This window comes from Porites lutea, chromosome 9 (genome assembly GCF_958299795.1).
Source record: "Porites lutea chromosome 9, jaPorLute2.1, whole genome shotgun sequence".
Classification (NCBI taxonomy): domain Eukaryota; kingdom Metazoa; phylum Cnidaria; class Anthozoa; order Scleractinia; family Poritidae; genus Porites; species Porites lutea.
In genome coordinates, this window is record NC_133209.1 from 19,437,090 (window position 1) to 19,449,979 (window position 12,890).

Genomic DNA, 12,890 nt, shown 5'->3' on the forward strand with positions numbered 1-12,890 from the left:
GGAAGGTACAAAGTGCATTATCATCTAGGTGAAAATGTTGAATACGAACAAGGAAAATAGTTCAAACACTATTACAGTGTACATCGGTGGAAAACATCATTGTGTTCTAGTAGGGCGCGCGAACACTGGCCTGGAATTCGCTAGGGATATGGGGGGGATGACTCAATCGAGTCATTCTTTCATCCTTACCTAAATATACACCACAAAACTCTCTCCGCTTTCATAACTAAAGATAGCGACATCACACACGGAAAATACTTAGCGCTTTTGGGAAACTTTTTTCTCTTGGCTTCTTGAATGTGAGGTTACACTTCAATCTTTAAAAATAACGGATATATTTTGTTGGGGGTGCTCAACAGTCAGAACATTGGAGAGGATAATTGATTCTTGCAGCTAAATTGTTTAAAATTGAATAGTCCACATCCTTCTATTCAAGTCTTTTTTTTAAGGCTCTTTATCGAGTAGAGAAAAAACCATAGCGAAGAGGCGGAAAAAACTAACTACACATTTAAAGAAATGGAGGAAAGTTTTGATATGTGTAAGCTCGAAGAACGGGTGTCCCGCACATGCGTCTGTCTTCACTTTACGTTTATGTTTGAAACAATTTAAGAACATTTGCATGTAACACTGTCTCTTTCTATATATTTTTTTCTTTTCTTATTTACTTTTATTTTTTGGCGGCCTTGTGAAGGGTTCTATGATTTTTTAATAGCTGTAAACTAAGTAGTGCATGATGAAATTTGTTTGGATGTTTTGTGTTTTGCAACTCTGTGGAGGTTTAAGGTATTTTGTAGTTTCTTGTATTCGTTATTAAAGTGTAAAAAAATATCTAAAAAATTGGTAAATTACACAAAAAAATGCTTAGCGCTCACTCTGCAGAAAGTTGATTCGTGATGTGTTACAGTTTCACTGACGAGAAAACGGGAAGTTTGAGGAATGACAAATCTGGTTCATACAATTATATATCGATCATAATACCCAATACTGCATGTAAAGACGGTCATACCTCTGCATGTCTTGCCATTAGCGCTCAGCTGGAATCCCGCTCCACATTTACAGTAAAAACTTCCTGGTGTATTCACACACTGTTGTTGACAATGGTGAAAGCTCCTTGGAAGCTTACATTCGTCTACATCTGAAATATGAGCGATACAGGTAAATATATCCTGAGGACGTGAAATGACGAGAAACTGCTTTAGGGCAGAAGGTGGGGTGGGGGAATGAGGGGGGTGGGGATGGGAGGCTTGGAAGGAGACATATTCGGTTGGTCGTTAGGCCATTGAGCTGTCGATTGTCTTTTATTTCAATCTATAATGTGATTATGTATAAGAGGAATGTGCAGGTTGTTCTTTTCTGTTATGTCATGCCAAAAAAAAGTTAATTAATACAACGAGGACGCTTTATCTTTTAAATAACTATAACGGGCCAGTTATCTTGCAGTTTCCTCTAGAATTGAGGGGAAGAAATTGTGCAACGTAACGTTGTTATAACTACTTGTTTTTTCGGACGGTAAACCATGATTAATGATCCAATTTATGAGGCGGACGTCTCTCAGAGATGGTCAACCCTACTGATCGCAACTAGAACAATGTTAGCCTCAGCAATAGTTGTGCGGCCATGTTCAGCATATTTCTGGTGTCTTACCATGACACGTGATTCTGTCCGCACCAATCCGGTAGCCTTTGTGGCACTCACAGTAATAGCTACCATCAGTATCACGACACATCTGCTCACATTTATTGTTCCCAGTTGCGCATTCATTCTCATCTAGGGAGAAAAAAAACGAATATCATTAACCTCATTTCTTACGATGTAGTAAGTACTACATGTAGGATTCGTGATAAAAATTAACGTCTAATGAAAACATTTCTAGGGCAACAAAACAAAATGCATGTTAGTTGCATAGTATTTATTGGTAAAAAAAACTTGAAAGGAGTTTTTAATGAAATTCTAGCTCCAGAAAGTGGCAGTATAGAGTTCGGCTAACAAAACTGCCTTTTGATAAATTTTTTATCAATTATTTTAGGTGTGCAAGATATTCCGTTATGTCGCCTTAGTTAGGTTGCACTGCTCTTTCTTGCCATAGGTGAGGTTCTTCTTTTGCTTTAAAGGACAATTTGGCTATAAATACCGTCAAGTTGTCACTCAGCACCAGGAAACACCCCAAACTAATGCGAGACTTACTAATGCAGGTTTTGTTATCTGTGTCTACAATGTAGCCAGGTCTACATGTGCACTCGAATCCGCCAACAGTGTTCACACACGTATCTGAACAGCCACCATTGTTGAGCAAACATTCATCAATATCTAAATCCAAAAAAAAAAGATTTCATTTAAATGCATTTAGAAAGGACACCGTAGATGCAAGATTGCGAAAAGGAAGGACATGAATTGCCGTACCTCTACAAGTCACGCCATCAGTATCCAAAGAGTGCCCCGGATTACATGAACAAATTCTTCCAAAGTTTGTCTTGGTACAAAAATCACTGCATCCTCCGTTATTCACAAGACATGGATCAACGACGCCTGTAGATAAAGACAGCAAGTATAAACAAGGAAACCTTCATAACTTCGAATCCAACAAGAGTAGAAACTCTAACCATATTTGGAGATGTCAGCGCAAAGGTAGAAGGTTCTCGTCAGTTATTTAAGGAGTGAGGTAAAGGGTCGGAGAATCGGGGAAGAGGGGGAGGGGAGGGGGGGTCTCTAGATCACCTTTCACGAGAAATATAATGAACTTTTCACGATTCACGAAATATTATAAAATCTTTAAAGACCAGGGTGTTGCTTGAGGCGCATAAAGTAACGATGAGTTACGAATTTCCCCTAAAGCGACGCTGTAGTGAAATAGACTGTTAGAGATTTGTTTCGCCCCTCGTGTTCAAGAAAAGCGACGACCGGAAATACGTAGACCTGAGTTCGAAGGCTATCAAACGGCGTCTAAGGCTAATAACCAACAACTGTTGAACGAGCTTGAGCAAAATATCGTGATTTGTCGGCGGCGAGCAGATCAATTACGACTGAGGCAAATAATTGATCTGCGAGACACTGACAAATCACGATATTTTGCGATAACCGAGTTCAATAATTGTTTTATCATTCGGTTACCGAGTTTGCTTTTTAATTATTTGCGAAGCGATCTGCCACTTTCACGCAAAAGCGATCGCAAGAAGGAAAAAAGCGTGGTTTTATTTAGGCATGAGCAGAATATTATTTGCAGCCAAACACAGTTAGACGACATTGCGCATGAGGAGACCATTATTTGAAGGCAGTTATTTCCAGGTCACGTGTTAGGCTTTCGGCCAATGAAAAGGAAGAAAAATTTGCATCGAATGAAAAAATCATTCATTTACTCTCTGGAATCTCTGGAACAATTACCCACCTGCAGGTTCAGCAGTGTAAGTAGATACAAAACCAGTTTGAGTTATAGACTGATCTGAGACGAACTTCATCAAGAGAACATTAGTTGAAGAACTCAAAGGGGCGGGTTTGATGTTTCCACAGAATTTACCCAGGCTTGTGTCGTTTGTGCCCTGGCCGTCAAATATTTCCACATAGTCAAACACACAGCCTGCCGAACCTGAAAAAAAATAAATTAATATTGGCGAAGAAAATATCCTTCTGCAGTTAACAAACAAAGTTTGTGAAAAGTGCTGATCTGGAAAAAAAAAAGAGGAAGATGTAAATGTTGGGGGGAATCCAAGAATACCTTGTTGGCCAAATCCTCGGTCGTACTTTATCATTGAACAATGAAGAAATATGATGTTGCGCAACACATTAATCGTCACCATAGTAAATGTTTAGAGACTGGGAACGGGAAAGAGAAAAAGAAAGCGAAAAGGAGCAAGAGGGACGAAAAGAAGCAAACACTTCCTCATTTCTCCCCTCCCCTCCCCTCTAACACCTCTATTCTACTCTTTCTCGCGTCCTTGTTTCCCTCGCTTCATCGATTGGCTACATGAACTTAAGATTAAGTGCGAAACTTTCCGACAACAGTTTTTTTCATTTTGCGCCAAAGAAATTTCTGTTTTTTTTTTTTTTTTTAAATCTGGATTCTTATGGTCATTAACTCACTTTCCGCCATGTTGCTCGCGATACTGTGCAAGAACATCCTACGGTACGAAAATAGAAAGAAAGAAAAAAGGAAGGGGAGGAAGAAAGAAAGAAAAGAAAAAAACGATTGCTACTCACACTTTTTACAAAATATTTACGACCGCTGTACGACCGCTCAATCGAAATTATCATCATGGTAAACGTTTTTGTTGAGTAACCTACCATCAGCGCCCTCCAGATCAAAGTGCGAAAAACTAAGGGTGACTATTTTTCCCTCGGGTACCCGGATAACATACAAACAATCCAGAGACACCGGGTGATTGTCAGGGTGGTTTGGTGATGTGATCACGCCACTTGATCCTGTGAATGTACGGCCACAGCCTTAAAAGATAGAAATACATAAATAAATAAATAAATAAATAAACGTTTTGTCGTAATTGCCATTTTGTTTCTTTCAAAAGCCTTAATTAACCTTCGAATTTATTGTCTACTTTTTTTACTACTCCAAAAAGCACAATATACTGCAAAGCAGGAGCTTGTAAGGGTTGATCAAAATCGGGACCCACGCACTTTTTCTCTTTCGCTTTGAACGCCTGTTGCTATCCAGGCTATCTGCACAGTGGCTAATTCGTCCCTAGTCGTTTGTCCATCTACGCCCAGATGTCGTACATATAATAGTCTCCCGCGACCGTTCCGCGACCACTTACAAATATTAAGCCCGAGAGGACTTGGGACGAGTCAGGCACAGTGGGTGTTGGTTGGGAACAGACCGTTATTACATTTTTTTTACGGGGGGAGGAGAGGGTTGGAAGACACACAGAAAAAATTGTTTGCAGCAGGAGCCGCACATAAAAATGTTTGCATGTGAAAGTTTTCCAACCCCCCCCCCCGTCCCTCCCTTAAAGGTTCGATGGAGACTGCCACTGTGGATGGTAATTATGTAGTCCCTTAAAGGTTTCTCCGTTTAGCTAAAACCGCATCCCGTTCGTTGTGCATTGTTTAATTTTTGAAGTTCTTAGCTCACAGCCATCCGTATCAGTTGACGGTCAATGTTTCGGTTAGTTTCAAGCTACCGCTCAAATCTCACATGATTAAAATGCCTTGTTGCAATTTTTCCTTAACTGGTCATATGTCATTAAAAAGATAATTTTAAAAAAATCCAAAAAAAACATAATACCTGTCGATACAAATTGCAGCTTAAAGCCTTTGAAGGCAACAGAGAAATCCGAGTGGAACCTCAAGATCATTTCATTGCCAGTGGACGTTATAGGATCAGGTAATTGACTTCCACATAACTTAGCTACTCTGTTTCTCGGTCCTTTAGTGGCGCCATTATAGACTTCAAGAGAATCGTACTCACAGTTGTTGCTCGGTTCCACCTACGAAGAGGTCGGACACTCAATATTTTAACGCATGTTTCGTGATATTCATCCCCCCTTCCGTATTCTTCCGGAATGGCGGCCTATGGAACCTAGCTAAAGGAAGGTCAATCGACAAGAACAAAGACGTGAATTTATACTATCATCAAATGGAGACGAAAACTAATCTCTTGATAGCAAACATAAACTGGAACCCCGCTAAACCTAGAACTCATTATTACGGTCACTTTGGCCCGAATAAAAGTTCAGTTATTCTCTTCATTTAGGACCACCCCGTTACAACCAACGACTACCATTTATAGTTCGTTATAATCTACGGTTTTATCTCTCTAGTTAATCCTACCATTCGAATCTAAGTGACGTTTATACTATGAGTAGCTAGTTCAAATGGGTTTTAAGTGAGCGCTTACGTTGAAGGAATACATATTGTGAAAGGTTTGAACCCAGGAGTCATTTCAAAAGGTTGAGTTTGATCGTCCGGGTGAACGTAGTCCTGAATAGGACTGTTGTTGTTGACAGTGACTGACGTTTCGACAAACTGTGCGGTAGTCATCTTCAGAGTCAAAGTGAGTTGTATCACGTCAGTTGATGGTATACTCTGGTTATTGATCTGATTGGTCAATTACGTCGCAATGTTTTTGGTCGTCTGTCAGTTAAGCCGTGATATTATTGGCTATGAAGACTCGTGATCAGTGATTGGTGCGTTTCGATCCGTCTATTGTCACAGTTAAACAGTCGTCTATTGTTAGTCAAATTGTCAGTTCTCCAGTTGTTCTCTCGTGGTTAGTTTTGCTTGATCTCGTCAATAAGTCGTTTGTACAGCGCTGGTAACTGTTGGCTAGGATTCAGTGGCGTTTGTTCCAAGTTAGTAAACCAGCTTTCTAAAGTAAGACGTTGATAGTAGTCTGTAGAATACGGTATACATGTCGCAGAGTCCCAGTCAATTTTATGTTTCGTCTTTAAATGGTGCTCAGCAATGTGATTGTTGACGTCACCATTCCTCATCGCGCGTTTGTGTTCGGTCAGTCGCGTGCTTAGGTTTGTGCCGGTTTCACCAATGTAAGAAGCCTGGCAGTCGCAGCATTTGATCTTGTATACTACTGCCTGTCTGTCCTCCGGTTTGTCTTTGTCCTTGACATTAGTAAGCAGTCGCCGTAAAGTGGTTATCGGTTTGTGCGCAACACGTAAATTGTAAGGTTGTAATATACGTGCAATAGTTTCAGAGGTGCCTCTGATGTACGGTAAAGTCGCTGTCGTAACAGGGCCAGAGTTGGTCTGAGAGTTGGAATCAGTGTTACTGTGAGTGTTCCGTCTAACAAAGTCCGTGTTGTAATTGTTCTTACTAAAAACGTTGTTAAGATAATCAGTCTCGTCTTGTAGGCTGTCAGGTGAGTCGCAAACTAGTTGCGTTCGTCTCGTCAGAGTCCGGATAGTAGTAGCCTTGTGAGAGGTCGGGTTGTACGAAGACTGGTCTAGTAATCGGTCGGTATGTGTCGGTTTTCTGTAAATAGTCGTTTTTAGTTTGTTGTTGTCGCGAGTGACCAAGCAGTCTAGAAAAGGTATCTTACCATTTTCTTCGATCTCCTTGATGAACTGTATGTCCGCGTTCTGTCTGATAAGGTGTTCGTGAAAATCGTCGATTCCGTCTTTGTGTACGACGGTGAATGTGTCGTCAACGTAACGTAACCAAAGAGGTACCGTTCGCGTGTAGGTAGCTAGGGCTTGTTCCTCTATGTTTTGCATGACAATTTCTGCTACAACAACAGAAACTGGAGAGCCCATAGCTGTACCGTGTAACTATTTGTAGTGTTTGCCGTTGTACTGAAAGTCACTGTCAACAACAACAGTCCTATTCAGGACTACGTTCACCCGGACGATCAAACTCATCCTTTTGGAATACATGTTGTTGGTTTTCACATGACGTCACTAGAATTCAAACTACAAAACTATCGATCCTACTGAGATTTTACTTTCATGGTGTATTAGAGCAGCTGAAAACTAATTTTCAAACAAATTTTCGCTTCAAAAGGGTTCTTGGTTTTGTAATAGAGTACGCTTGAATTTCTAAGCTTTTGCGTGACGCAGCATTTACATGACGGCCGAGAGAGCTGTCATTTAGGTTAAAAAAGCTACTTTTTTAGAGGAATTTTGCTATCTAAACAGTTCAAGTGTTAGAAAAAGTATTTCCTTATTGTTTATGAGTTCCTCTAGGAGTAAATTCACGCTTTTGTAGAAAAGCTCGGTAACAGATGTTTCTGTTGGTTTCCGTCCGCCATGTTGGAGCTCATCCGGATGAGCTCTAGCATGGCGTCTCCATACAAAGCTCTGTAAATTTGGGTAAAACATCATTCCTCGGATATCTCGTATACAAATTATTCCTTCGACCCAAATCTTGGCGAGGGTCTTTGTATATTTACCTCCTTTCATTTCCCAGATTCTGGACTTTATCTGTCGAATGGTTTTGATTTATATTTTGATCTATTTTGAATGGCGCGACACTGAAAACCAACAATACACTACGAAAGCCGAGGAGGGTGTTCCGACTTCCGACTTCCAACTTCCAACTTCCAACTTCCAACTTCCAACTTCCAACTTCCAACTTCCGACTTCCGACTTCCGACTTCCGACTTCCGACTTCCGACTTCCGACTTCCGACTTCCAACTTCCGTAGCAAGGAAAGACGGAGATAGGCCTACACGACTTTTACCTTATGCTAAAATGCTGTTTGTTTCCAAAAACGTTTTTTTCCCTTCTGCTGGGTAGATTATGCTCTAGAAGGCTCTGGTTAAGCCGCCTATTTCGCAATGAGAGGTCATGGCATACATATCGATTTGCTGTGGTTTTTGTCTCTGGTCGACAGGATTTGCCCTCTGATTCAAGAGCATATTCTTTAAGGTTTTTTATTACGGCCAAGTAAGGGCTCTAATTTTCTCCAAAGTGCCTTCTGGGCCTGAATAACTATGTGACTGTTTTTAGTCCGTGAATATACAATGCTGTATCACGCTGGGCCCAGCTCGTTAGTTTTCTTTGAAGGATGTTGAATTATCACGGATAGTGATTTACAGATCCAAAGTAATAGAAATGAAGTGCAGCTTAAAATGAAGCTGCATCAACTATGGAGAATGCATTGTGACTCAGTAGATTCCAGCTTAGTGTTTTTCTTAACTTGAGAAAATGTGAGTCTTTTGACTGGAGCGTGTACTTCCTTCCTTGGTTATAGGTTTTTAATAAGCTTAAGGTGACTCGACCCAGTTTTTTTGGGGGGGGTACCATCCTACTTTGAAGCTCTCTGGTATCCCCACCTTTACTTTTATCGTAAGTCTAACACATAGAATGGATAACATATACATCAATCTACAATATAACATAAAATTTTTGGCGATCGGAGTAAATGTCACGTGGTTATAATGCCACGCCCCTTTGAGGTCTGAGTCGAAAATCTGCTGTTGCCGGCATTTTTTCGTGAAAATCTCTCGGCTACACATAGTGCGCATTAGTGCCTTACGCTGAACAGAGTTTCACCAAAATCGGAAAGACCCAATTCGAGAAATTCAGTGGTTTCCAAATTTAGGTCATAATTTATGCGAAAATGATGAGCAAACTTTACACGGATTATATCTAATAAACTATGAGATTCATCTCTTTATTTTGGGCATCGTTATAACAGATGGGTCCTTGCAAGTCAGCAAAACGCTTTAAGACCTTGTAAATGCGCGCGATTTCAAGCAAAGCAAACATATAGAAATTATAGTTTTCGCTATTTGTTGACGTTTGTCAGCGTTTAAGAGTCAATCTCACGAAAAAAGCATTTTCTTAAAAATTCGTTGTTTTTTTTCCTTCAAATTTTTTCAGGGCCACAATTGATTAACTAACTACCCGGACTCTGAATTTCATGGTCATTGAAAAACTGTGACATTATCTTCTATAAGCCCAAACTTGAGTAAACATTGAAGATTTTTAGCGTTTTGGCTGAGTTTGTGCTTTGGGAGTTGTCTATTGTTTCTAGTCTGTCATTATACAGCATTCTTGTTCAGCACGCGTGCAATGACCACGCTTGGCTGACTTCCGAATGCTCACCGAGATATTCCCGTCACGACTTGGTTTAATTATTGGCTTGCATTAAACCTATGAAAAAATGATATTTTTTTAATAGTAAGTAGATTTAGTGTGTAGCACTTCTTGATTTTGTTGCAAAGGCACAAGAAGCACGAGAATTGATTAAAAATTGTGACTTAAACCTCAATGTATCAAGCGATGGCCTGTCTCACTGTACCAAAATTATTATATCTCGGTGAGCATTCGGAAGTCAGCCAAGCGCGGTCTTTGCACGCGTGCTGAACAAGAATGCTGTATAATGACAGACTAGAAACAATAGACAACTCCCAAAGCACAAACTCAGCCAAAACGCTAAAAATCTTCAATGTTTACTCAAGTTTGGGCTTATAGAAGATAATGTCACAGTTTTTCAATGACCATGAAATTCAGAGTCCGGGTAGTTAGTTAATCAATTGTGGCCCTGAAAAAATTTGAAGGAAAAAAAACTACGAATTTTTAAGAAAATACTTTTTTCGTGAGATTGACTCTTAAACGCTGACAAACGTCAACAAATAGCGAAAACTATAATTTCTATATGTTTGCTTTGCTTGAAATCGCGCGCATTTACAAGGCCCTAAAGCGTTTTGCTGACTTGCAAGGACCCATCTGTTATAACGATGCCCAAAATAAAGAGATGAATCTCATAGTTTATTAGATATAATCCGTGTAAAGTTTGCTCATCATTTTCGCATAAATTATGACCTAAATTTGGAAACCACTGAATTTCTCGAATTGGGTCTTTGCGATTTTGGTGAAACTCTGTTCAGCGCAAGGCACTACTGCGCACTATGTGTAGCCGAGAGATTTTCACGAAAAAATGCCGGCAACAGCAGATTTTCGACTCAGACCTCAAAGGGGCGTGGCATTATAACCACGTGACATTTACTCCGATCGCCAAAAATTTTATGTTATATTGTAGATTGATGTATATGTTATCCATTCTATGTGTTAGACTTACGATAAAAGTAAAGGTGGGGATACCAGAGAGCTTCAAATTAGGATGGTACCCCCCCAAAAAAACTGGGTCGAGTCACCTTAACAGTGTTTAGACTGTTTTGTCATCACTGTTGCCACTTTGTGACCAGGCAAAACCATGGTTTCGGTTCCCCAAGCGAACCTCATCAGCTGGCTGATTGGCTTTGTGCTTAGTTGCTTTTACAGGAGCAACTTTAGTTGTTCTCTTTTGTGGCTAGAACGGTACAGCCGTTCTTTCTGCTGAGCCTTGAACTTGAGCATTAACCCGCGTGGCGGATTGAGCGGCAATCGAGCCTGACAGAGGATTCAAGTCGGAAGTCGGAAGTTGGAAGTGGGAAGTGGGAAGTTGGAAATCGGAGGTCGGAAATCGGAAGTCGGAAGTCAGAAGTGGGAAGTGGGAAGTAGGAGGTCAGAAGTCTAACCATGCAGCATTTAGTCTCAACGGTCAGAAATCAGAAATCCGGAGTTCGAACTTTGTCAAGTCTGAAGTCTGAACTTTGAAGTATGAAGTCTTAAGTCTGAAGTCGGAAGTCGGAAGTCAGAAGTCGGAAAACCCTCCTCGGCTTTCGTAATACACAGATTCATTGCAGCATTCATAACTTTCACATAGACCACAATGCACCTTGTTTATCCCCTAAAATTTTGCATATATTATGTCTTGTATTTCTCTTCAGACTACTGTAATACCTGGTGCGGGAGAAATTGGAAACAACGGTTATGCAAAATTTTGGTGTGTAAACAAGTTTCGTTTTGATCCATCTGAAAATAGTGAATTAGCTGGGTGAGACTGGGTCGGAGTTGCGTTGATTTGAATTATGGGTCTGTTTTGAATTTGCGGGAAGTATTCTGACCCAGTTTCCCGCAAAAAAACGTGTAATACCATCCATTATTATTCCACTATTATGTCATTTTACCATATAAGGTCAAGAGAACAAGTAAAATACGAGGCCGTAATACACTGTAGTGTCCTGGTTTAACCGGTTTACAACAGGGCGAATACCGGCGGATTCAAAAGGAGCAACTATGGCTGACAGAATCAGGATCTTTTGGATACTCTTATTAGCAAAAAGAAGCCAAAATACCATTTTTCTTTTGCAGTAAAATAATTAACCTCTCATTCAATGGTTTGGCATATAATACGTGCGAACATTTTGCTAATTGTTAACGTCATTCTCACAGACAGAATCAGGGTGTCTCTGAATACTCTTACCAGAAAAATAGAAGCCAATTTTCAAATAACAATTTTTTTGTAGTGGAATAATAAACCTCTTATTCGATGGTTTAGCATATAATACGAGCGGACATTTTGCTCATTGCTCGTATTTTTCCTCGCCCCTGCGGGGCTCCGAAAAATATCACGCAAGTCGCAAAATATCCGCACGTATTATATGCTAAACCATCGAATAAGGAGTATTTAAGAGATGTGATCCAAGTGTGCAAGTGTGCAATAATCCAAGTGTGCAATTAGACCCACCATTCTGGTCTCAAGCACAACCTTAAAATGGTGTATAGTTTTAAAAGGTTTAAGCATCATTTTACCGAGTCAAATACCGCAAAAGGTAACATGATCAACCGAAGGTAGTATTAGTAGGGTTACACTGAATAACAAACGATGCTAATTTCTTACCTTTCGACAATGATGACATGCAATCATTGAAACTGGTCAACTTTCTTCTATATCACGTGCTTTGTACACTAATCTACTCAAAATGCACACTATCACTTACTTCAAAGTCGCTAAATGTCAATTTTATTCGCGAGCCTTGATCGACGCAGATTTTCCACTCACAATTCGCGTCATGAGGATAGTTTGAAGGGAAACGGGGACTTGTAATTTCACCAGTGCCGTTGGTGGTTAGGTCTCCTCCACACTGAACTGAAAGGTAAAAAAATTCAGAAAGCTGAAACAGTTGGCAAAACTAGCAAGACATGGGAAATGATTTAGAAATGACAGGCTGTATTCGCAGGCTAAGAGAGTCTTGGTTTATGTCTTACTCATTCACCTTTCAGGACTTCTGGTTCATTGACTTCGTCAGATTCAGCTGAACATGCATGTGTTTTACTCCTAATAGAAAGACTTTGTTTCAGGTGGCGGCAGATTTTTTAAAGCTGTGAAAGGTTTGAACCCAGGAGTCATTTCATAAGTGGTTGATTATGATCGTCCGGATGAACGTAGTAGACGATGATTTATCTTTTGATTTTGAACTAGCAAGGTGCTGTAAAAATTTGTGACGTAAAGCAAAGACAAGTATGGTACTTGCTTTATGAATGGGCACACGTTTCCAGTTTGACTTTGTTTACGAGTAACGCGGTTTTTTTTGGCATTCTCTAGTGATTTTTTTTGTGGATTTCACCTTTATTTTCTCCTGCATATTGGCGTTAATGATA

The 12,890-nt window shown here is 40.1% G+C and overlaps 1 protein-coding gene across 1 annotated transcript in view; it reads right to left on the minus strand.

Moving 5' to 3' along the window:
* The window catches only part of LOC140947686 (uncharacterized), a 33,780-nt gene that overhangs the window by 19,419 nt on the left and 1,471 nt on the right, over window positions 1–12,890 (minus strand). Inside the window, exons 3-10 of the mRNA XM_073396862.1 lie at window positions 12,230–12,378; window positions 5,231–5,432; window positions 4,276–4,434; window positions 3,383–3,580; window positions 2,401–2,526; window positions 2,185–2,307; window positions 1,645–1,767; window positions 1,007–1,135 (exon numbers count right to left, since the gene is read on the minus strand). Of these exons, the coding sequence (XP_073252963.1) occupies window positions 1,007–1,135; window positions 1,645–1,767; window positions 2,185–2,307; window positions 2,401–2,526; window positions 3,383–3,580; window positions 4,276–4,434; window positions 5,231–5,432; window positions 12,230–12,378 (1,209 nt within the window). The remainder of the gene's footprint in view (window positions 1–1,006; window positions 1,136–1,644; window positions 1,768–2,184; window positions 2,308–2,400; window positions 2,527–3,382; window positions 3,581–4,275; window positions 4,435–5,230; window positions 5,433–12,229; window positions 12,379–12,890) is intronic.